The 24933-nt window shown below is 58.8% G+C and overlaps 1 protein-coding gene across 1 annotated transcript; it reads left to right on the top strand.

The window, feature by feature from the left end:
• Positions 1 to 24242, top strand: PIAS4 (protein inhibitor of activated STAT 4). The gene is made up of 11 exons (XM_027969863.2): positions 1 to 52; positions 4802 to 5228; positions 15461 to 15545; positions 16152 to 16193; positions 16597 to 16687; positions 16793 to 16921; positions 17025 to 17130; positions 19133 to 19206; positions 19295 to 19455; positions 22028 to 22158; positions 22450 to 24242. The coding sequence occupies exons 1-11, from the start codon at positions 26 to 28 to the stop codon at positions 22716 to 22718; spliced, it is 1542 nt and encodes a 513-aa protein (XP_027825664.2). The 5' UTR covers positions 1 to 25; the 3' UTR covers positions 22719 to 24242.
• The last annotated feature ends 691 nt before the right edge of the window (positions 24243 to 24933 follow it).

Below are 24933 nucleotides of genomic sequence, written 5' to 3'. Positions count from 1 at the left end.
GGCGCGGGGGACGCTGGTGGCCAAGATGGCGGCGGAACTGGTGGAGGCCAAAGTGAGTGAGCGGCGGCGGCGCCGGCCAGGGCGGGCGGGGGACGGGGGTCGGGCGGCAGCCCGAGGTCTGTGCCTTCCGCTCGGGGCCCCACGGCGCGGCCCGCCTGCGGCTCGGCGTCCTGCCCCCTCGCCCGTCCCTGGCCTGGGGGCTCCGGTTGCGGGCGGGGCGCGGGAGGCCGGGGGCGGGGCCCCCAAAACCTCACCCCAGTCTCCGAGCAGGGGGTTCGGCCCCCCCAGGCGTGAGGTTGGGTCCTCCCCTCTCCAACCCTAGCGACTAGGGTCCAGATCGCGCTGAACGCAGGCACAGGGCCGCGCCTCCAGCTTGAGGCACATTCCCCCCGGACAGCGTGACGGGTTGGGCTGCTCGTCCCTTCCTCGAGGTCGGCGCTCTTTGGCTTGGGGGAGTGTCCGCCTCTCACCGCTTCCCATGGTATAGTGGGCTGGCATCTGGGTCTCAAGTCTCCTCGCCCAGCTGATCAGGCTGCGCTTGGCGGCTCTCTGCTCGGAAGGGTCCTCTGAGTTTTCTGCCACGGGTGATGAGCTGGGGATCCTGAACCGCCCCCAAACACAGGGTGTCTCTTGAGGGTCTGTACCCCAGGCTGGGGTTTAGAGCCCTTATTCAGCTCCCGCTCTGGTCCCAGAGCCCCGCCCCCTCCTGACACCCTTCTCACCCCGGAGTGAGCGCGGTGTTAACTGAGCTTGCCTTCCTGAGCTTGCCTTCCCGGTGTGATGGAGCCTTGGTCCTGGTGTCAGCTCCTTCCTAACTCTTTTCTCTCAGTCACAGGTCCTGGGTTTTGCGTTCCTTCTCACTCTTTCTCCTCCCGACAGCATTTGTGCAGCTGTGAACTCTGCTCCTGGGAGCCCTAGACTCCACACTCGGAGGATCAGACCCCGTTTCCAACCCCAGCTGCTTCCCTTATACTCAGGCCATCACGAGTCTACTGCTCAGACCACACTCCGCACACAGCCTCTCTTTAGATCTGTTTAGACAGCCCAGCTCTGGCGTCTGAGGCCCTGCTCTTTCTGCGGGTCTCTTACGTTGATCCTTGGAATGTCCCCAGTTGATTGCAAGGTTCTTTAAAATGGTTCCTAGTCTGTCTCCCCTGCATTGCTGTCTGGGGTCCACATTCTACATCCCAAGGATGTTACTCCTTCTAGCTTGAGGCCCCTTTTAACCGTCTTGGCACTAAGCTGGGTGCATCTCTCTCCCAGGGAAGTATCTACTGTCAGAGGCCCCTGTGAGGTGAGGCTCCAGAACCCTTGCCCCTGACTAGGCTAGGTTCTTGCCTGAGAAGTTTACTCAAGGCCGCTCATCTTTCGGAGGTGGGGAAGGGACCTAGCAAGACAGGCCCCGCCCCCTCCCCCGCTGATCTTTCCTCCCAGGGGTCCTGACCTGTAAATGTTTTCTCTCTCTCGCTCCTCCCTCTCCCTCCGTCTCCCTTTGCTTCCCACGGGGATCTGAAATACAGCCCTCATGGTTCTGTGATTATCCAGTATTACTCTCCCTTCACCCCTGAGTGCCCTCCACCTATACCTGCATCACACATGCGGCCACCGCTCTGTTTTGAGAAATTGAGAGTTGCCCTAGAGATGCAGGGGTCCGAACCCTGCCAGCCCAAGGTGGCATCCTATGGCCTGAAGTCCCCTGGAGCCCTGAAATTTAACTTCCTCAGGGCACTGTGGGCCTGTGGCTCTAGATGCAGGCCTGCCACTCCAGCCAGAGAGTAGGGTCTGAACTATTATACCATCTAGGGCCTTGAAATATGATCTGATGAACTCTACTTGACCCTTCCATGACTGGGGCCCCCTCCCCAATTAGATCAGATTGATCCTTTATCAAGTTCTCTAAACCATGAGCCTCTGTCCTAGGGGGTCTCAGAACTGCCACCCAGCCTTCTCTGATCCTCTGGAACCTTCCTGCTTCTTCAGCACCTTGCTGTCCCCATGGAGTGCTTTACATGTCATTGAAATAACCCCCTCTTTGAGACACTTTCTTAAACCTTTCATAGTGATAACCAGAGACTTATCTTTTGGGATGGATGCAAAATGGGCTGATCTGAGAGGAGAGCAAGGGGGACTTATTCATACACTTGGAAATCTGAGACTCTTCACCTGAGGCCCCTGAGAGGGGTTGCGGGGAAGGGTTGGACTGGGCACTCCCCTAGAGGGTGTGTAGCCATATGCGCTGAGTTCTGAGTTCCTGCAGTGAGGAGCCCCTGTTCAGTTGAGTGTGACTGTTGTATCCAGGCCGCTGTTTCTCCATGCGGCTCCTGAGGGGCCCAGAACTGAGGCTCTGGAAGCTGTTGTGGGCCTGGCGCTGTTTATAAACACAGATCTGAGGGGCAGGCGGGTCAAGATAAAGCCAGGCAGGAAGTGATCTGTGTAGTGCTTGGGGCTTCTTCCTGAATGTTTGCGCCCCGCTCATTCCGCTCCCCCCACCTCCGCCCAGTGTCAAGGGCAGGCTCCTGGGTAGTGGCAGCTGCTGAGAAATCCGAGTCCTGAACATATGGCAGCTCAAGAGGTGTGCCCCAGGCTGCGCGTGCACAGGCGGCTTCCGGATGTCCCCAACCTGGTGGAAGGGGCAGGTGGGGGCAGGGGCTTCCTAGGGCGGGGTGCCCTGTCGTGGTCAGACTCTTAAAGGCCAGGCCCACCTGCTTCAGGCTCAATGGCTGGTGGTCAGCTCTTCCACATGATTTCGCTTCTCCCCTTGAGTGCCTTGGGCCTCTTCCAGAAGAAACATCTTGTCTGCAAGCCTTTCTCCTCTGTTCAAGGTAGAAAGTCAGGCTGAGGGAGGCAAAGCCTCTTTGTTTGCAGAGTTTTCTGACTCTGTGGGGGCCTGCAGACCACTGGGTCCCCCACCCAGGGGGCATGCTGGGGAGTGAGGGGCTTCTCGGAGCTGGAGGTAGACAGCCTCAGGAGTCCAGATACCGCCAACTCTGCTGTGGACACATGGAGAGGCCTGGCACCAGCTGCTTCCCTCTTGGAGCCTCAGTTTTCTCACCTGTATAGTGGGCGCCAATCTCGGTGAGATTAATGAGTGCAAAGGCCAGCGAGCTTGGCATGGGTTTGCATGCCCCCTCTGCAGCATGGGAGGAGGAAGAAGATCCTGCAGCAGCAAAAGGCTCCCCCTTCAAGGCTTTGCAGGCAGGACTGGGCCCCCCTCACAATTTTGAGGCTGACAGGGACCCAGGCTCCCCTGGGAACCTGGGGCAGAGCTTGCACTTGAGCCTCAGGCTCCTGAGTCCTGGGGCCATCACATGGCACATCTTACTCTTTGATACCCAGGAAGCACCAGTGCCTTCTGGCTTTGAGGCCACTGCTGTAAACAGCCTGGCAGGGGTCCTGCCCACCTCAGACCGCAGACTTTTTCTAGTTGATTTTAAGTGATTTCTTGATTTCTTCAGCTGCTGTCCTGCCCTGGGCTCGCAGCTTTCCACATCCACACTTGTTGCCTGTACTTTTTCTTTTTTTCATTCCCCCTGGAAGTTTCTCTTTCCCACCACATTTCATTTATCACAGGCCAGCTTCAGGGCTCAGCACAGGTGGCCCCCAAACCTGGCTGGCCCATCCTTCTGGGATACTTTGCTTATGGAGCATATTAGGGAGTCCACAGTATCGTGGACCAGTATCTGCTGGTCAGCCCCACAGAAAGCATGAGGGTCCACTGTGCCCTTGTGCTTGATCAGACTTAGTTGGAGGGACACCACCAGGTGATACTCACCAGACCTCAGTCATTGCTTTGCCACAGCTCAGTTATAACCTCTGACTGGGCCCCTGTGCTTCTCTTTTGAGGGGGGATCTTGCCCCTAGGGGTCACTTGCTGATGTCTGTGGGACGTTTCTGGTGGTCATGACTGGGATTTGGGGGGGCTCCTGGCATCAAGTGGGTGGGGCCAGGGATGCTGCTCCATACCCCACCATGCCTAGGACAGCCACACCCCAGAGAACGATCCAGTCCCGAGGCCTACAGTACCGAGGGGAGGACGTCTGCCGGGGTGACCTGCAGATTCTTTGATGGCCTCAGCAGTGCTCAGCTGAAATAACCCGGTGCAGGGGCAGCCTGGTAGGGAGGAGCTACCCCGGTTCAGAGTCAGGTTTGGATCTTTTCTGTAACTGGAGCTCAGCCTAGCCTGGCAGGGGTATTAGAAGGACCAGAATTAAGTACGTAATCACTTACCCAGCTCAGTGCCCGGCAGATGAGTTGTACTGAGCAAGTGGTGGCTACTGTCCTCTGGACCAAAGGAAAGATTTGTTTGTGGCTGATGTTGCCAACGTTGTTTGAGTACTCATCCTGCTTCTGTGCATCTTCTCTGGCCCTTTCCACATGCTAATGGGGTAGACCTGCCATCCTCCCTGACGAAGAGAGGCCATCGGTATTCCCAGCTAAGGAATGGCTGAGACTTGAACAGGAAGCAAGATTCCCAGCTCCTGCCCTGGGACTGCTTTCAGGCTTGAAGATGGGAAAAGAGGACCTAAAACAGAAGCATTCGTGGTGTGGTGGCGGGGTGGGGGTGGGGGGCAGTCAGAGAAGATTTTGCTGCGTTGGTGATGCTGAGAAAGGCTGGAGGAGGGGAGCAGGGCTGAGCTGGGATGGGGCCTCACAAGGGATGGTGAGCACAGGCATGGAGGTGGGACCAAGCCCAGGCTGGGGGGCTTGGTCTTCCCTGCCACCCTCCCAGTTGGCCCGGGTGGCCCCTTGCCCTGGCAGCATCTCTATCTGAGCATGTGTGTCTGTGGTTGCTCTTCCCCAGAACATGGTGATGAGTTTCCGAGTCTCCGACCTTCAGATGCTCCTGGGTTTTGTCGGCCGGAGTAAGAGTGGACTTAAACATGAACTTGTCACGCGGGCCCTCCAGCTGGTCCAGTTTGACTGTAGCCCTGAGCTGTTCAAGAAAATCAAGGAGCTCTATGAGACACGCTACGCCAAGAAGAGCTCAGAGCCTGTACCCCAACCCCACCGGCCCCTGGACCCCCTGACGATGCACTCCACCTATGAGCGGGCCAGCTCGGTACCCAGGACTCCCCTCACAGGCCCCAACATTGACTACCCCGTGCTCTACGGGAAGTACTTAAATGGACTCGGACGGTTGCCTGCCAAGACCCTCAAGCCAGAAGTGCGCCTGGTGAAGCTGCCCTTCTTCAACATGTTGGATGAGTTGCTGAAGCCCACTGAACTGGGTGAGTCCCTGTCCCCCCCAGGGTGGCCCCGCCTCCCAGGTTCTCCGGCATTCAAGGCCCACCAAGTGGCCAATCAGGAGCATTTTCTGGGGGGGCATCAAGAGCTAAGGGGCTGCGTGCAGGGGGCTTGCCCCTCCCAGAAGACACAGGGACCCACTCTTGGGTCCTTGAATTAGTGAGGTATAGCTGTGTAACAAGTTACCCTAGATTCCAACAGCTTGGAGTAGCCGACACTTCAGTTTCCGAAGGTCACAGCTTGGGAGTGGCCTAGCTGGGTTGTTTTCACTTGGAGTTGCTCAGGAGGTCATGGTCCAGTTGTTGCCAGGGGCTGCCTAATCCGAAGGCTCGACTGGGGTAGGGCAGCATGCTTATTCATGGGACCGAGACACCAGCTGTTGGCTAGAGACACCAGCTCTTGCCACATGGGCCTCTGTGGGCTGATTAAGTGTTCTCCCAGCATGGTGTGGAGTGGTGGCTTGTTTTCCCCCTGACTGTGATGGGGCAGCGGGAGGGGGCTGCAGAAAGGGAGAGAGAAAGTGAACATGGTCACATGTGTGAGCTTGTGATCCCACTGGAAGCCAAGGGCTCCGCTGCAACCTCAGCTTGGAAGTAGCATGTTTTTGCTTCCGCCGTATCCCACTGGTCACAGGGACCAATTCTGCTGCACTGTGGGCAGGGCTTTCACCAGGCTGGACCACTGGGAGGCAGGGATCACTGAGGGCTACCTGGAGGGGTGGCTGCTCTGCTCTTAGTCCTGGTGGCAAAGGAGCTGGGGGTTTGATCTGAGGTTCAACCTGATTGCCCCACCATCCCCGCCCCCCTAGCAGAAGGCTGTTTCCTAGTAGGCAGCCTGTAGGAGTGACCCTGGTCAGCAGGATCAGGCCTGTCCACACAGGCGAGCCATCAGGGTGTGGGTAGATGTGTCTGCAAGAGGCGGGGGCAGCCACGGGTGGAAGAGATGATGTCGCAGAACCTTGTTCTCCTTTCTCTATCCCTTGTGTTGTCTGAGGACCCGCTGTGTGTCAGGCCTATAGGGTGGTATGTGAATAGGCCCCCACCGCTTCCATGCAGCCAGATAACTGGGCTGGGAGTGGGTGTCAGCCTGGACTCAGCCTCAGAAGCTGCCCTGAGCCTCCTACCCCCTGAGCCACAGCTTCCTGGGCCTCCAAGGCTCCAGAGAGCGAGTAGAATGCAGTGGGGTGCTTGTGGTCCCTCCAGTTTTCCCACGTCCCTGAGTGTTCCTATTCACCCACACCCTCCTCTTCCCCCTCACCCACGCAGTCAGTCACAGCATATCTCTAAGCACCTGCAGGGTGGGGGATGCAGACAGAGCCCGCCATGCTTGTAGAGGCTCCCTGCTAGCACCCTTTGCTTGGGGCCTCCAGGTACCCCAGCCTAACCTGGTGCTGTGTGTCCTGAAGCCCAACATGGTGGGCCCTGGTCATGAGTCATTCCCAGCACACAGTGCCAGAGGTCATGGCCGCTCCACGCCCCCGCCCACCATGCCCCTGGCCACGTGGCTCAGTCCCTCCCAACCCTGCTGACCCAGCACCCTGCCTTGCTCGGCAGGGGCCCCCTCTCTGCCCACAGGCTTTAACTCCAGCCCCCACCTGCTGGCCCCTCTGTCCTGCCCTAGTTGGGAGTGGGAGGGGAGGAGAGGACTGGCAGCTACCTCTCTCCTTCCCCCTGCCACCCTTGGACTTGGGGAGGGTGGGATTGGATCAGAGGTAAAGGAAGGTGCCGCTCATGGTGGTCCTGGGGTCTGAGGCCTGCACTGCAGCCCAGGGCTGTACCCTCCACTGCCTTCTGTCTGGCATCAGGAGGTGTTTCTCGCCAGCCCCCAGGTGGGGGCAGGTTGGCCCAGCCGCACCTGTCATGGGGGTGACGTGACAGCAGTGGGCACCCAAGGCCCTTCCCTGAGTTTCTCTGTCTGCTCCCCCCGCCCTGGCCTCTCTTGATGTCAGAACTCATTCCCCAACACCCCCAGCACTATCCCTGTAGACTGTGGGGCCTCAGCTCTGGCTGGCTCGCTGTTCTAAAGATTGAGCTGACAGTTCAGACTCTTTCCTAAGGACTCAATCACCATCTTTGCAACAGGGAGGCTGGGTTTTTACCGGGAGGCTGCGCAGCAGGCTCAGCACTCGGCAGGGGCCAGGGCCAGGACTGGAGGTGACTTTGAACTCGGGGTGGCAGCCTCCCTCCCTGGCCTGGACCGTGGGCTTCCTTCCTGCACGCAAATGTGCAGTCACTCCCGGCCCACAATGCATCACTTTGCCCTGAGCCCCCAGGGACGCCGGTCACCTGATCTCCGGGAGAGTCTGCTCCCCTGTCTGCACCAGGAATCACTCGGCTCTGCTCAGAACAAAGAGGCCGACCCCACCCTGCCTGTGCTCCCACCCATTCCCCTGCCCCTCCCCCAGGATGCACCCTTCTCCCGAGTCTCCAGGACCCCCAGGGGTTGCCCGCGGTCCTAGGGGGAGGCGTGATTGAGTGAGCACATACACCGGCCCTGAGCCAGCTGGCCCCCTCTGGCCTGGGACCAGCCATTCTGGGTGCCTCCCCACAGTGCCTTCTGTGGCTGGCACAGCCCAGGATCCCCCTCAGGAGGCTCAAGCCAGCTTCCCCTTCTCCCACATCCCGGATTCTGATCTGCCGCCTGAAAGGAGGCCCAAACAGCTTGGTTCTGTTGCCCAGAGCAGCCACCAGCCGGCTCCGGGATGGAGCCCGTGCCTGGCCGACAGGAGACATAAATCACGCACAGAGGAATGTTCGGGTTGGGGGAGGGGAGGGGAATAATGGAGCCACAGGCCCGGAGCTGGAAGGACCTTAGGAGGCAGATGATCCACTCCGCAGGGGTGGGGATGGCTTCCAGAAAGGTCAGGAGACTAGCCCAAGGTCATACAGCATCCTGAGGTGGGCCCTCTGGAGCCCTGTGCTCAGCCAGCTTCCCCGCTCTGAGCCCTCCCTGCGCCATGGCTGCCTTGCTCTCCTGTGGGGAAGCACCATCTCTGAACCACTCTGGACTCCGGGCCTCATTTCAGGATTGGGAGCCCAGCCGTCAGGGCCAAGCATCCAAGGCAGAGGTGCTTACAGGGGGCCGGGAATACAGTCTTACATCCAGTGCTGCTGCTTGGGTCTTAACCCCCTGATGACCTGAGGGCTCCCCAGGCCTGGCCACTTGGGCTGTCAGTGAGCAGAGGCTGACTGGGGAGGGCCAGACCTCAGGGACACGGTGCCTGGGCAAGAGGAGGTGCTGTCATGAGATGCGCTGGCAGAAGGAAGGAGGCGCGACCTGCCCTGCACTGCCCCTCGGGGCTCCTGGCATCTTGTGGGCAGTGCCTTGTGGGGTGGGACCACTCAGGCGGCCTGGCTGGTTGATGGAGCTGCTCCCACCAGGTCTCCTTGTGCCCCAGGAGATGGTCGGCTGACTGGTGGAGAGCCGCCAGTCTAGCGCCCGCCCCATTGGGTAGAGCCCTTGTAGGTACCTCATTCAAGGTCTAAGCCCTTGGGCTAGTATTGCCCAACTGATAAGCAAGGCAGTGGGGTCCCTGACTGGCAAGGAACGCTCTGAGCAGCAGTGGGGGTTGTCAGTACCAGGAGCCCTGTACTGTGCATTTGTTGGGAGGTAGCTGTCAGGAAGACTTCCTGGAGGAGGTCACAATCTCACTCAGACCTGAGGGATAAGTAGTAGTCAAGCTGGACATGAGCCGGTAGGTGGGTGGATGTGATCCAGGCGGAGGCCCAGTGGTGAGAGAGCTCGTGAATAGAGGCTGTTGTGACCGAAGCACGGTGTGGCGCAGGCCGGAGGCAGGAGATTGGCCTGGATGTGGGTGGCTTGTGGGGTGAGGGGGACCGGCTGGCGTGTCCTGAGGGCCTCTCAGGTTTTCTGGGCTGTATTTAACCTCTGTTCTGAGGCAGAAACTACTCCTAAGGTGCAGAGAGACAAAGTCACCTGCCTGCTGCCCCACAGCCTAGTGTGGGACCCACCCCGCCCACAGGCCCTCCGTGGCATTCTTGGCCATTCCATGCTGTGGGAGCCTGGACGGTCACAAGGTGTCCTGTGTCCTGTGTCCCAGCTCCAGGGGCAGGTGGCCTGAGCCCCTGGGCTGCTTTGGCCTCCCCTCTCCGTGGTTTTGGGAGGGTTTCTGCCAGCTCTGCAGCACATGGTTGCCCTGGGGAGCACCCAACACGGCCTGTGAAAGGCTCCTCGGGTGAAGGTGGAGGTTTTCCTCACAAGGCCTCCTGCCCACAGGCGTCAGTCCTGCCAGAGGAGGCTCACCTCCATTGCCCATGATCCCCTCACCTCCCAGCTTGCTGCATAGCTCTGGTTTTCACCTGCCCAACATCCCTCCTCCCTCCTGTTTTCTCCACATGCTAACTGCCCCCCCACAAGCTTATAGACAGCAGGCTGATCCCATTCTCTACTCCAAGCACTCTCCTGATCTGCCAGCTTGTCTGCAGATCCTCTTCTTGCCCTCTCTTGCTCCCCACCTCCAGCACTCCTGGCCTGGTCCTGCCCTGGGGCCTTTTCACATGCTATTCCCAACATGGTCCTCCCTGCACGGCCTGATCTAAAGCTCACCTCCCTCTCTTCCTCATCACTCTCTCATCCTCTGAGGCCTGGGGCTGGCTTGTCCCCACCACATCCACGGGTCGGAGGGGGTGCAGGCAGTGTGAGCAAAGGCTTGGAGCTGAGAAGCAACCGCAGGCTGCAGGGAGGACAGTGAGCCCCCGCTTCTGCATTCATTCCTCCGCTAATCCCGCCAGCAGGAAGTCAGGGGTGCTCACCCCAGGTGGAGGAGCTGGGGTGCCCACCCGCCCCCCTCCATTGTGAACCCCCTGCTCTGCTCCCAGCCCTAGGCACCTCTTTTACCTCTTCTGGGACTGGACTCGCCATCCTGTTACCACTGGGGCCAGGCCTTGGCTGGGAGGAGGGGCCTTGGGAGCCCAGGGGCCTGCCAGCCAAAGACGGAAGTGGGACGATGACCAGTCATAGCTAATCGAATTCTTTTATATATATGTGTGTATGTTTCTCTCTCTATTTATTTATTTATTTATCTGGCTCTGCCAAGTCTCGGGACTTCTCTGGTGGCTCAGACAGTAAAGAATCTGCTTGTAATGCAGGAGACCAGGATTTGAACCCTGGGTTGGGAAGATCTCCTGGAGGAGGGAATGGCAGCCTACTCCAGTATTCTGGCCTGGGAAATCCCAGGGATGTAGCACAGTGGATCTTCAGTTCCAGCATGTGGGATCTATTTCTCCAACCAGGGATCGAACTCTGGCTCCCTGCATTGGGAGCTTAGCCACTGAACCACCAGGGAAGTCCCAGTCAATTGACTTCTTAAAGTCTCTTTCTGTTTAAACTTTCGTAAAAATATATGTTTATCTGAGAAAAGGCAGGTTAACAGCAAAGCAGCCAGGCGCTTGTTCCTGCTGCTGCTGTCTTCTCTCTGTGCCGTGTGCTCCTGCTGCTGGTTTACCCGTCACCACTACCTCCACCCTCCCAGTATACGTCAAGTACCTGCTGAGACCATTGCATATGCTTTGCTGGTGGTGCTTTGCAGGGCTGCCTGGCTCTCTGTCAGGGTCCCAGGGGAGGTTTCCCTGGTTCAGTTGCTCCGCCTGCCGTGGACCCTGGGGCAGGGGGCAGGGTTCTCCTTTTAGTCCCTGAGAGGCTCTGAGGCCTGTGGGTGTGTTTGGGGCTGGGAAGGTATGTACCTCCTCCCAGGCCCCACACCGCCTGGCAGGGCCTCCCCCACCCCACGCTGTGCGGCATGAGTGACAGCAGAGGTACTTTGGTTCAGTGTCCACAGTGAACCGAAGACATGGGGAAATAGTGCTAATTCTCAGGACAGAGGTTTTGGAGAAAAAGGAAGCTGGGAGGGAAGTGGGGGTTGCCGGAGCTGTTGGTGGGCTGGGATGGGGTGAGGATTGCAGTTTTTAAATAAAGCCGCTCGGGAAGGCTTTCCTCCCAGTGGCATTTGCACAGACTTAAAAGACATCAGAGCTGTGTAGATCATCGGGGGAGGAGTGTTCTGGAAGAGGGGATGGCACGCGTGCAGAGGCCCTGAGGTGGGATGTTCTTGGCAGGTGGCGAGCAGGAGGAGACAGCCAGGGTGGCTGCGGTGGAATCAGGGCCACCAGGGCTGGGGACAGAGCCCCGCCCCCATCACTGCCCCTGACCCCTGAGCTGGGGGGAGCCAGGAGGGGTATGCACGTTGATCAGATGAGCCCTGATGGGGAAGGGGCGCCTTTGGAAGCCTGCGCCAACAGAATTGGTCACGAGGAGCCAAGATTGGAGGTGGGGGCGAGGGTCGTGGAATCTTGGCCTTGAACAGTTGGGAGGGTGGGGCCGCTCCTGGAGATAGATGGCAGAGGCCTGGGCTTGGGGGACGCCCGCCCTCTCCCAGCGGTGCAGCGTCTGTGCTGTGTCCCAGCCTAGGTGGCAACTGGCCTCCCCTGGCCACTTGGCTTCCTGGAGTAAGAGTCAGCCAGTCTGGGCTGACGGCTCTGGAAAGCGCCACCTGCCCCTGCTGCATGGACTCAGGACCCAGCCGCCAGAGACCTTTCTCTCCATTTCTGCTCTGTGGCTGGCTGGTGGGCAGGCCCTTCCCTTGCCTCCCAGGAGATTCTGTGGGGTTGGGGGAGTATGTTTGACCCCCACTCAGCGTCGCGGCCCAGCTCAGGTGCTTTGAGGCTCCTCCCCGCCCATAAATAATTGCCCCGGGCTCTTCGGGCAGGTCTGGGCGCATCTGCAGGTAGCCTGTGCAGCCCAGCCCTCCAGTTAGGCAGCCTTCTCAGGGGCCCAGCGGGGACTCCGGAGGGACCAGCCCTCCGTGCTGACAGGAGCTGGCAGCTTACTGCTCACTGAGCACCCCCAGTAACTGTCCAGTCCTGGTGGTCCCGGGTATGAGGGGTGCCCAAGCTTGGGTGGGGACGGGGCTTGGGCTCAGTGAAGCTGGGGTGGGATCCCTCGGCCCCGCAAGGTCTGGCTTCTGGGCCCCAGCAGCTTTAACATTCAAATTCTGTTTGCTTTTTAAATTTTGGAATTCAGAAGGTTCTGAAGCAGGGGTGGGCTCCCTGCCGCCCCCTGGCCACTCCAGGTGTGTGCTCCAGGCTTTTGCAGTACAGGGCAGAGTAGAGACGTGGAGGCAGAAACTGTGTGGCTCGTGAAGCCGATAATATTTATACTCCAGCTCCTTCTGGGACAGTCTGCCCACCAGTGTTCTAAAGGGTTTGCCGTGGGAAGAGAGCCGACACCTTGCCTCCCCAAGGCTTGTTGCCAAGGCTGTGGTCGAAGCCAGTTCTGGCACCCCGTCCCCAGGGGCAGCTGTGGTGCAGACCCCCTCCTCGGGTTTGGTTCCGCACCTGGCAGCCTGAGCTGCATGCTGCTCTGCCCCTGCTCTTCCCACTTAAGCTGTCCTGGGGGTTGGCCTCTCGTCGGAGCACAGAGAGACACCTGATGGGACCTACCGTGTTCACGGGGCTTAGTGTTCCTCCACGTGGGGCCGCAGCATGCAGGCGGGCCTTTAGGTCCTTACCGTCTGTTGCTGCTAAAAGCCGCAGCGCCTCCCGTCTGGCAGCGGTCCTTGGTCCCCCTGTGTGCGCACCACCTGCAGTGGCTGCTTCTCAGGTGTTAGTCATTTTGGTGGACAGTGCTAGCTTGCCCTCCCTAGAGGTTGCCACTCCTGCCAGCCATAGCCTCATCAGCTTGTCTGTGGTGTTGGTGTTTTTGGCCTTGCCACACAACCTGTGGGATCCCAGCTCCTGGATCGGGAATTGAACCCAGGCCCCGCTGCAGTGGAAGTACAGAGCCCTAACCACTGGACGGCTAGGGAAGTCCCAGCCTCATCAATTTTGATCCAACTTTTCAATCCCTTCCAGTCTGCAGTCAGATGGCTTCTCAGTGTAGAGGATTTTTTGGTTTGTTTTTGGTTTTTGGGGTGTCTTTTCTTTCTTGCTTCTTCAAATGTATGTTTAAGTTGAAGAATGATTGACATGCAGCAACCTGATACAAGCTTATGGTGTAAAGTGACTGCAGGTTTTGATTGGTCACAGAATGATCACCACTCCTCAGGGTAGTTTTAAATTTTTTAACTTTAAAATCCAGTTTCCATACAGTGAAATCCACAGATACTTAGCTTGTCATTTGAGTTGTAGCAGAGGCATGTGCTGAGTAACATCAGTGCCACCAAACACAGAACATTTCCATCCCTGCTGAGTCGCCCCCCCCCCCCCACTGCCCCCAGAGGCCGCCTCTGTTCTGAGTTCTGTCACCGTGGATTAGTTTTGCCTCTTCAGGAAGGTGACATAACACACAGAGCATGGCCATCTCTGCATCTGCCTTCTTTGTTTCAGCTGTGTGGCTTCACGTCCGTTCATGTCGGTGACTGGATTACAGGTTTTATCGTATGAAGGTACCACAGCTTGTCCACGTGCTCTCCTATTGCTGGTCAGGCGGGTTGCTTCCAGTTCAGAGCTACACGCAATAGATTAGCCAGGCATTCTTGCACAAGTCTTTTTGTAGACTGACTTCTGCTTATTTGGGAAATACCTTTAACAGTGGGTTGCTGGTCACAGGGCCAGATATATGTTTTATTCTATTAGCCATTGGCTAACAGTTTTCCAGGGTGGTTGTTCACGTCACAGCCATGTTCGCTGTTACCTCAGCAGAGAGTTCTGGTTGCCCCACATCCTTGGCAACACTTGGCACGGCTGGCCTTGTCATTTTTAGCCATTGTAAGGAGAGGTTTCGTAGGTTTCATCTGTTTGTGTATTTACTGGCCATGCCTTGAGTGGCATGCCAGATCTTAGTGTCCTGACCAGGGATCCGACCTGACCCCCCGCAGTGGAAGTGCAGATCCTCAACCAGTGGACCACCAGGAAGGTCCCTGAGTAGAGGTTTTTAAACCAACCTTGCATTCCTGGGCCATATCCCAGAGGCCTGGCTGTTTGCTCGTGTTTTGTTAAAGATGTTTCACATTCATGACAGATACTCAGCTATGTTTTTCCTTTCTTCATGCAGTTCTGTCAGGTTTTGGAAGCAGGGTTATGTTGGCCTCATTAAAATGAGTCAAGAAGTGTCCTTCCTCCTTTCCTTTCTGAAAGAGTTTGTCTGTTTTATTTATGACCGTGCTGAGAGGCTTGTGGAATCTCAGTTCCCCAACCAGGGATTGAACCCCGGCCCCAGTAATGAAAGCCTGGAATCATAACCACTAGGCCACCAGGGAATTCCCTGGAAGAGTTTATATGTAGTTCATATGACTTCTTCCTTAAACATCTGATGGAATCACGAGTTCATTTTTTTTTTTTAAACTGATAAAAAGCTTGTCATACTTTCTGTATGTTTCGATGCTAGTCTTGATAATCTGTGTGTTTGGAAGAGTTTGTTCGTACCCTCTACATTATTGAATTTATTGGTGTGAAGTTACAGCCCCCTCTCCTGCTCCCCCCGCCCACCCTGGTCAAAGGCCCTAGGGTCTCTACTGCTGTCATCTCTCGTTCCTGACAGTTGGTATTCTCACAGTCTTACTGTTCAGTCTAGCTCAGTGTTTATCAAAGAACTTTGGCTTTGTTGGTTTTCTCTGTTGTTGGCTTTCTAGTTCATCGACTTTCATCTTTATCTTTAGTTTCCTTCCTTCTAATGGCTTTGGCTTTTAGTTTGTGCTTTTTTTCCTAGCCTCTTGTGGAGGAAGCATACAGCTTTCACTTTAAAATCCTTTTCTTTTATTTATTTATTTTTTTTTGCCTCCTAAACCCATTTCATTAAAAACACACACATTTATTTATGTATTTATTGGGCTATGCCAGGCCTTAGTTGTGAAGTGGGAACTTTAGTTTTAGTGTGTGAACTCTTAGGTTGCAGCCTGTGGGATCCAGTTCCCTGACCAGGGATGGAACCTGGGCCTCTGCATTGGCAGGTGGATTCTCAATCACTGGACCACCAGGAAAGTCCAGTTCTCAGCCCTCTTGAACAGAGGGGTTGTAGAGCCTGCTGCTTCCCAAGAGGCCCTCAGTGGGGGACATGGGGGATGTGAGTGTTCCCTGGACCATAGGCTGTGATGAATGGCCCTAGGAAGGGGCAGAATCCAACCCCCCACTATCCCCAGTGGGCCCTGCCTCCATCCCACCTGGGTGGGCCCAGTCTGAACAGGGTCAGGCCTAGAGGGATGATGGTGGTTGGCACCCTTGCCAGGGCCCAGGCCTGACCCTGACCCCACGTTTGTTGTCAGTTCCACAGAATAATGAGAAGCTTCAGGAGAGCCCCTGCATCTTCGCCTTGACCCCCAGACAGGTGGAGCTGATCCGGAACTCCAGGTGCGCTGTGCCCGCCACCAGGCAGCCCGGGAAGCCTTCACCAGGAAGGGTGGCCCCCACCACACACTCTCAGCACCTTTGACCCACAGGCCCCAGGTGGGCCAGTCATCACCCTTTCACAAGGTCCCCCTCACTGCTCCCAACATCCAGGATGGGGTCGTTCTCTGTGGGGTGTGGGGCAACATCCTGCCCCTACCTCCTTAAGACCAGGAGCCCCCAGTGGTGACCACCTGTGTCCCCTGGGGACAGGACCACCCTGGGTGAGCAGACAAGGGAGGCAGGCTGGTCCCAGGCTCTGACTCTGCCCCTTGAGGCCTTCAGTGTCCAGCTGGGACAAGTGACCACCAGGGCAGCCGCCCGGTAGGCACAGGGCCCACACCCACTAGCCCTCTTACCCTCTACACTGGCCCCCATTCTCCAGAGAGAGATCATTTGCCCAAGTCACCAGCAAGTAGACGGTGGGGGAGAATGTTCTAGGCAGTGCCCTGAGGCCTTTGGTTGCCGTGGGAGGTCGCGGGTTAGTCCACCTGGCTGGTCCCTGACTAAGGCTCAAACTGGCTGCTGGGCACAGGCCCTCTCACTGACCCTCCTCTGCTCCCCACACAGAGAACTGCAGCCTGGGGTCAAGGCCGTGCAGGTTGTCCTAAGGTAAGCCCAGGTGTGCCTGGTCACAGGGGTGGGTGGGGACACAACCCTTGCCCACCTTCCCCTCCACCATCCTGGATGGCTGAAGCCCTGCCTCACCCCACTCCAGGATCCTCTCAGACTGCCTCCGCCTCCACCTGATCCTCCCTTTCTGCTCTCTGGCCTTGTCCCTGGATGCGCCGGCATGCTGCCGCTGCCCACCCCCACCCCCACCTCAGGCCAGACACTGGGTCCCTGGGGACCTCCCCACACCTGTACAGTCTAGCATTGAGATCCCCTGTCAGGCCAGACCAGACACAGGTCATGTCATCTCCCCCTAGGCCCCCATCTGCCCTCCCCACCTCTCCCAGCGGGCCCACCCCTGCCCACAGTGCTCATGACCCCATGGTCCTCATTGTCCTTGCAGAATCTGCTATTCAGACACCAGCAGCCCTCAGGAAGACCAGTACCCACCCAACATCGCCGTGAAGGTCAACCACAGCTACTGCTCGGTGCCGGTGAGTGGATGCCCAGCAGCCGGGTCTGCTGTGGGGTGGGGCCGAGTGCTGAGGGGCGGGGGCACAGCACCTAGAGGTGGTCGCAGCTGGCGCGTCTGCTCCCAGGGCTACTACCCCTCAAACAAACCTGGAGTGGAGCCCAAGAGGCCGTGCCGCCCCATCAACCTCACCCACCTCATGTACCTGTCCTCGGCCACCAACCGCATCACTGTCACCTGGGGCAACTACGGCAAGGTGAGTGGCCGGTCCCGCCTGCCTCTGCCCAAGCGCCTCTGCCCAGCCTGCCCCCGCAGCCCGGCCCTGACTAAACCGCCCTTTCCCGCCCCGCCGCCCCCAGAGTTATTCCGTGGCCTTGTACTTGGTGCGGCAGCTGACCTCCTCAGAGCTGCTGCAGAGGTTGAAGACCATCGGGGTCAAGCACCCGGAGCTGTGCAAGGCACTGGGTGAGCCCTGGGGCGTTTGGCACTGCTGGGTGGGACTCCCCTTGGTCCCTGGTTCTGACCCCCAAATCTGCTGGGGCTTGTTGCTGTGGGCAGGCCCTCCATGGAAGAACCTGGACTTCCCAGGGTCCAGCTGTCACCCTGGGGTTGGGGCTCTCTGGGAGGTCTCTAGAGAGTGCAGAAGGAAGTGGGGAGCCAGACCAGGAACCATCAGTGCAGAGGCTCTGAGGAGGGACAGGCCAGAGCTCAGTGAGTGGGCACAGAGAGGCAGGGTGAGGGCCACCGAGGTCCATGGGGCAAGGGGCCTTGGCTTGTGGGGGAGGGGAGGACCCTTGTGATCAGTGGTCCAGGCAGGTGCTTCTGGGCTGATGTGCAGAGACAGGGTACACGGGGTCAGCGTTCAGGGGCTGAAGATGAGGGTCTGAACAGGAATGCTGAGACCATTCAGTTTGGTTTTTTTTTTTCTAAACCAGTTAAAGGGAGTAGGATACATAGAGCATTAAAAGCCCAAAATGATAGCTTAGATGAGCAGATGGAACCTTCCTGCATCCTACTCTGGGGCTGCCCTGTATGGCAGTGGCTTGGGAATTCCCTCCCTGGTCACCTGGAGGCCCTGGTGGGCTGGCTTCCGACTCCATCCTCATGCAGATCTGGGCAGCAGGGCCTGGCCATGTCCCAGTCTGACCAGTGGAGACACTGAGGCCAGCGTGGCAGAGTTAGGGCTCTGTGACCCCAGGGCCTCAGCCTGCCCCCCTCATTTTCTTCAAAGGGCCCTTTCTTCAACCCTACCGCCACCTCTCTGTTTCCCTGTGGAGGCAATGGCCAACTTGACCAGAGGAGGTGGGCTCCCCACATTGGGTTTGGCGTGGGGCTGGACAGGGTCATCCAGGCACTGTGGGCCCCAGGGGGCATAGGCCCCAGGTTGACTCCTCACTGAACGGCCAGGAGGAGCAGCAGTGTGGCGTCACGGTGTGTGGGACAGCTGACCGCCTACTCGGGCAGCCAGGCTTCCTCTCTGCTCGCAGCGTGGAAGTCCTGTTGTGTGTCTCACCGGAACCCCTCCTGCTGCACGCGCCCTCCCTCTGTCATGTGGAGGAGGACCAGGGCCTTGCCGTGAAGCGTGGTGTGTGCTGGATCCATTCTCAGCTGCTCTGGGTCGTTTTGAGGGGCCAGGGCCTCGGGGTCTATCCTTCGTTAGTACTTCTCAGCCAGAGAGAGGGGCCACAGGGTGGCTGAGAACAGCAGGGCCCTCCAGGGTGGGGGACAAACTGGCCGGCCGCCCTCAGCCCCATGTGGGAGGAGGAGGTGGGGGCGCAGTCCATGTGCAGAGGAGGGAAGAGCAGAGTGCCCTCCACTGTGCGGGCCTAGACGCAGTCCTCCAGCTCCCTGCGCCCCCTGCAGGCCCATCCCCAGGGCTGCAGTGCGCCATTTCCTTCCAGGCTTTTTTCCCTCTACACCTCGTGTACTCATAGTTAGGTAGCTTTGTGGTTGGCACCCATTGTCTTCTGATTTGTGAGAGAAGCAGGCTTGAGTGGTGCAAGGGAGCTATCTCATGGGCTCGCTCCTGTGAGCCCCCAGAGGGCCCCTAGAGGGTGCTCCTGGCCTTGGGGCTTCCCAGCTCTTGGAGGCCTTAATTTTTATCAGAAGGAACAATCACGGCAGGTGACCTTTGTCAGCTCATCTGGGTCTTTCCAGAAAGGGTAGGCTTGTCAGGGGGTCCCCTTGTGTGCACTCAGATTGTTGTCAGAAATGAGTGGCCACTGTCCAGGGCTCTTTAACATTAGCTGCTCCTCATAGTCCTGGGCCCTGGCGCTCAGACATGCGTCCCATCACTGGGGGAGGTGGGTGTGATGGACTTGCCATGTGGACCTTCTGAAGGGGGGCACTGAGCTGTTAGCTGCTGCCCTTCCGAGCATCTCTGTGCGCTGAGGGAAGCTGCTGCTCAGCCTTGGGCCTGCAGGCACCCCTGTTCCTCCCCACTGACATCGGTCACCCCTTCCCACAGTCAAAGAGAAGCTGCGGCTGGACCCTGACAGTGAGATCGCCACCACGGGCGTGCGGGTCTCCCTCATCTGCCCGGTGAGTCAGCGCATGAGGTCATAGGGGCAGCCAGTGATGGGTGGCACTGGCTGGGCAGCTGCTCACACCCATCCCTCTGCCCCCACAGCTGGTGAAGATGCGGCTGTCGGTGCCCTGCCGCGCGGAGACCTGCGCGCACCTGCAGTGCTTCGACGCAGTCTTCTACCTCCAGATGAACGAGAAGAAGCCCACCTGGATGTGCCCGGTGTGTGACAAGCCGGCCCCTTATGACCAGCTCATCATCGACGGGTGAGTCCCAGGGGCATGGGGACCCCTTGCCTCCCTGGGCCTTTGGAAAGAGGAGCGGTGCCCTGTGGCCCCTGAGGCCTTCGTGGTCCCTCCCGGTGCCTCGCGTCCCGTGTCAGCTCCGATGGCCCTGGGCTAGGAAGAGAGGCCAATGTCAGCCCTGGAGGATCTGTCAGGGTCTTTGCTGTCTGCTTGGCGATAGTGTAGCTTTGGGTTCAGAAGAGGGGCTCCAGACCTGCAAGGTCTGCTGTTACTCCCCCGTGACCTTGCATTTTCTGAGCCTGTTTCTTCCCCCGGGAACCTGCACAGCTTGGGGAGCGGCTTCTCCAGCGGTGCTCAACAGAGGCTTAGTCGCATCTTTCATGTGGAAGAAGGAGGCGGACACACGTCTCCCCAGCACTCTGCCCGCTTCTGTTGTCCCTTTCCTAGGGGGCAGCAGTGTGTGGTCAGACTGTCCCCTGAGCCTAGCCAGCAGGCCCTCCCCACACTGAGGGGAACATGGGGAACGAGGCCATTCTCCCCAAAGGGAAACCTCACTCTGGGCTTAAGTTTCCAGAAGCCCAGCACCTGACTGCCAGGCTCCTGCCAGGCACTGGCCACACCCACTTCTGACCCCAGAGCTGGGGCTGGTGGGGGTAGGGACTGGGTGGCCCAGGGAGGAGCGGCCATGGGGAAGCTCTGGACAGCTGACTGCATGACCGTCCCACCCACACCCGATGGTCGAGGTGCAGCTGGGGCCAATGCTGCGAGGAATGGGGTAGCCCTGACCTGCAGTGGCTGCATGTTGCTGGTCCTCACCGTCAGACTCTTGTCTCAGTCCACTCACTGCGTTAGATGTCTTGGGAGCCCTCCCTCTCAACTGCTCAGGGAGATGGGCTTTGATCATCCCCACCTTACAGATGAGGAGACTGAGTCTCAGGAGGGGCGTCCCACAGCCCAGGCCCCCAGCTCCCAGGGGGCCAGGCAAGGACTTGAAGAAGCAAGTCCAGGCAGGCCAACTATGAGCCTGGGTCCCCTCCCAGCAGGGACCAAGCTGCCACTCCCACAGTGTCCAGCCTGGGGTGGGGTGATGAGGCCCCCGGGGCCGGGCACCAGGCTGGGCCTGAATGGCAGCTCTGTTCCCAGCCTGGCAGCTGTGCAGCCTGGGCCCGCCTCCCCCCACAGGCCTGGAGCAGGTCACTTGGGCCCAAGTGCTGGTAACTCTGACAGCTCTAGGGACACACAGGCCTAGGGCTGGGTAGTGTGATGGTGTCCCGCACAGACTGCAGTTCCATCAGCCTGCAGGGCCTGAGTGTAGCCAGGGAGGCTTCTTGAAGGAAGGATCCTTGAATCATACAGTTCTTCCTCAAGGCTCTTCTGTTTTGTTTCTGGCCCTTAGCTGGGTGATTTAGGGGGCCCCCAAATGACTTGATCCTTCAAGGAACTCCCCTGTGGGTATGTGGGATGGGAGGACTGAGCCAGACACAGACACTGTTACTTATGCTCTGCTTAGAGGAGAAGAGGAGCATAGAGTAGGGCTTTGGAGGGTGAGTAGGAGTTTTCTAGGTGTGACATGCATGGCAGCCAGAGCTGTGCTCATACTGTGGTGACCAGGGAGTGATGGGGTTTGGAGGGGCCCCTTCAGCCACAGAGGGTGTCCTGGACAAGGCCTCCCTCCTGTGTGATCGTGACAGAGGGGATCAAAGCCGCCTCTAGGCAGGTGCAGTATGGATGTTGAACACACACTGAGGGCTCTGGTGGGTGTGCCCTGCTCCCGGCCCCTCCCCAGACCCTTGTAGCTGCTGTAAAGGGTGGGTGCTGGGCCCGCCTCTCCATGCAGGCGGGGAGACCGAGGCCCAGGAGCAGCTGTGGCAGGACCAGAATTCAGGCCTGCCGTCACATGGCCTCATACCTAGGGGAACTCACTCCCCCACCCTACCCCCTGGCCTCTGCATCTCCAGCTATAAAGTAAGACTTGCTGGCGGTCCATTAGGAGCAGCACCTGGGGCGCAGGCGCCCTTGGTGGGTGCTGCTGGCTGCAAGTGACCTGGGCCCCTCCTGCTCCCTGGTGAGCCCAGAGCCTCTCAGGGCCTTTGAGCCCCATGTGCCTCCTTTCTGAGCCCCAGGTTCCTCATCTGTAAACGCAGGCAGCACAGTTTCAGGATGGGAGGGTGGGGGCCAGGTAGGGGCCCCTTCTGTGGCTTCCCCAGGCCTCATGCTCCAGAGCAGCTCTGCCAGTCATCTTGCCATGGGAGTCGGGCGGGCGGGGGGGTGGGGGGGGGTGACTGGAGGGCTCACTATGTGTGGCCCTCGCAGAACCTCAGGCCACCAGGTGCAGCCAGTGCTGGGTGCTTACCCCTGCTGCTTTCTGGCCTGGATCTCCCTGCCTGCAGGGTGAGGTAGGCCCAGGGCCCACCCTCTGCAGCAGCTACAAGGGTCTCGGGAGGGGCCAGGTGCCCAGGCCAGGAGCAAGGCACACACCAGAGCCTCCGGCTTCTCTTTAGCATCATGCCCTGAAGCACTGTTCTGGAGAAGGAGGTGGCTCCTGGGGAGCACAGTGCAACCCTGGAGTCAGCACCCCTGTTTCTACCCCTAGGCTCCTCTCCAAGATCCTGAGTGAGTGCGAGGACGCGGACGAGATTGAGTACCTGGTGGACGGCTCGTGGTGCCCAATTCGCGCCGAGAAGGAGCGCAGCTGCAGCCCCCAGTGCCCCATCCTCGTGCTCGGTGAGGCCACCCACCTCTTCCTGGGGCTTGTCTCCCGCCCCGCCGCCTGTTTATCTGAAACACAACTGTCCCGGTGGAGTCAGTCCCTCTAGAGAGGGGCGTCCAAGGCGGTCAGAGGCGGTCCAAGTGCCAGCCCCATCCAGAATGCAAGGGGCCTGGGGGCATCAGGCCCCTCGCCCTGTCCTCCAAAGTGGGCCACACGGCCAGGCTGCCCCTGCCCCCCTCCGGCCTCGATTCCCCTGCTCTGCAGGTTGGCAGCCCTCCAGAGCATCTGTCCCCTCTCCCCTGCAGGCACCTCGGATGCCAATGGGCTCCTCTCTACCCCCAGCGTCAACGGCGGGGGCGGCAGCATGCTTGGGGGTGCAGGCAGCGGAGGCGGCCCAGTGGGCAGTGTGGAGAACGGGAAGCCGGGAGCTGACGTGGTGGACCTAACGCTGGACAGCTCGTCGTCCTCGGAGGAGGAAGAGGAAGAAGAGGAGGATGAGGAGGACGAGGACGAGGAGGGCCCCCGGCCAAAGCGCCGCTGCCCCTTCCAAAAGGGTCTGGTGTCGGCCTGCTGACTGCTGGCCGCCGCTGCGCCAGCCGGACACTCGACTTTCCTGGTGCTCACCACTTGGAGGGGCACAGGCGGGCCTTGGGCACAGAGGGAGGAGTGATTTTTTTTCATTTCTTTTCATTGTTGTTCATTTTGTTTTTTCCACCCCTTTCCCTGGCTCCTGGCACCTGTACCTCTGGACTCTCCCATCAGAGGATTAAAAAAAAGGAAAATGACAAAAAAAAAAAAGTATAAAAAAAGAAAAAACAAAAAACAAAAAGCAAACTGAAAAACAAGGCAAGCCACCCACACAGCCGCTTCCCCGGCCGGTGTCGGAGCCCAAAGTCGGAGCCGACCCTGGGGAGGGTTGGGGGGAGGCCCAGGACGCCTTGACCCCCGACGACCATTCCAGCTGGTGCGAGGGACCGGGTGATGGGAGTTCAGGGAGGACCGGCAGCCAAGTGGCCCTCTCCTTGGCAGCGGTGGCAGCGGTGGCCACAACTCTTGACATTCATCTGTTCCTTTGCTTTCTCTCTCCCTGCTAACGTGCTCTCCCGAGAGCCCAGAGCAGGGAGCCTCTTAGCCAAGAAGCCATGGAGTGGGTGGGGGTTGGGGTGGGGCCTTCGGGGGGCAGGGGTGGGCAATGGGGGGACGTGGGGGGCCAGGGAGGGTTTAGCCACAGATGTGTTGTATTTTTTGAAAGTGCAATAACTTGGTATTTTGAAGACTCGGCATGTGGCCAGGGCCCCCTACCCCCACCCCCCTGGCAGCAGGCGGGGGCCCCAGGGCGCGGCACCGTGTGGCGTGGTGGGGGGGTGGGTCTCAGTTTTCTAGCCAGCTACCTCGGTAACTCCAATTCAGGTTAACTTCCCTAGGGAACAGCGCAGGTGTCCATGGACGCCGCCTCCTCGGTGGGGTGGGGGCTGCCACTTTGGAGGGGTGGCAGGGACCTGCCTGGCCTCTCCATTTGGGGTGGTTCCTCCCCCCTCTTCTTGCTCTTGGGTTTTCCGACGGGTACAAGGCCTGCCCGGCTCCCCCCTCCCCCGGGAGCCTCACTCTGGTCTTCCAACAGGACTGGGCGTCCGCTCCCCGCCCGGCCCCACCCGCGCCCCAGTGGCTCCCAGCCTTGGGGGGTGGTCCAGCGACCATGGGGGCTCCCGCAGCGGCCCCAGACGCCTCCACTGGGTGCCCAGCCCCCCACCCAACACCCTTGTCCCCTGGAGGCCGCACCTGGTTCTCCAAGACCGCCTGTGCCCGCAGTTCTTTTTTGCTTTTATTCTTCCCTGCACCCCTCACCCTCAGACCCCAGAATAATTTTTCTTTGTATGAACAGAACTCTCCTAGTCAGGAAGCAATATCATTTCAGGTCTAGAGAAGAAAGGGACGTAAATCTGGTCGAGGGCAAATTCAGTTTTGCTGTATAAACTCGGTTGCGCAGTTCGGCCCCCCCTCCGTCTGCACCGGCAGCTGAGGGCCGCTGTTTTCTAATATTTGTATTCTAATTTAATTGTTTTTTAAAAACGCAAATAAAAAAGTCAAGGTGAAGCTACCATGGTGTCCGCCTCTCTGTGGGTCGGGGGCCGTGGCCGGGAGCAGAGGACAAAGCCAGAAGCCCATCCATGCTCCATGCTCCTCCTGGCTGTGCCACGGGACCTTCTGGCTTCAGGAGGCACAGCATCCAGTCCAGTGGGAAAAGTTCTACCTTGAACTTTGAGGTCCGGTGTGTGTGTGCTGGGCTGGGCCAGTTCAGACAGCCACCAAAATGCAAGGAGGGTCCCTGCTCACTCTGAGGGGCCAAGAAGATACACAGGTAATAAACTCATAGAAAGATAGCATCACCAGTCAACGGGAACATGCACCCCTCATCCCCACTAGGATGGCTAGTAAGTGAGGATCGGGGAGAAGTGAGGCCCTGGAGCAGCCGCAGTGGGCGAGTTCTGGCCAGAGTTGCCGTCTGGCCCAGTGGCTCTGCTCAGGTGTCTTCCCGCAAGGTAAATGAAAACAGGTTCACATAAACGCTGGTACATAAGTGTTCATGTGGTCACAGCAGCATGATTCACAACAGCCAAAAGGTGGTTGGGAAACAACCCAGGTGTCCATCAACAGATGGACCGACACACACACTGTGCACTCCATCCACAGTGGGTTATGCGGGTGCTGAGTCGCTTCAGTCACGTGTGACTCTTGGCGACCCCATGGATGGTAGCCTGCCAGGCTCCTCTGTCAAGGGATTCTCCAGG

The sequence above is a fragment of the Ovis aries genome, chromosome 5 (assembly GCF_016772045.2).
Source record: "Ovis aries strain OAR_USU_Benz2616 breed Rambouillet chromosome 5, ARS-UI_Ramb_v3.0, whole genome shotgun sequence".
In the NCBI taxonomy this organism is placed as follows: Eukaryota; Metazoa; Chordata; class Mammalia; order Artiodactyla; family Bovidae; genus Ovis; species Ovis aries.
Note: the sequence above shows the minus strand (reverse complement) of the source record. Positions and strands in the feature narration are given on the sequence as shown.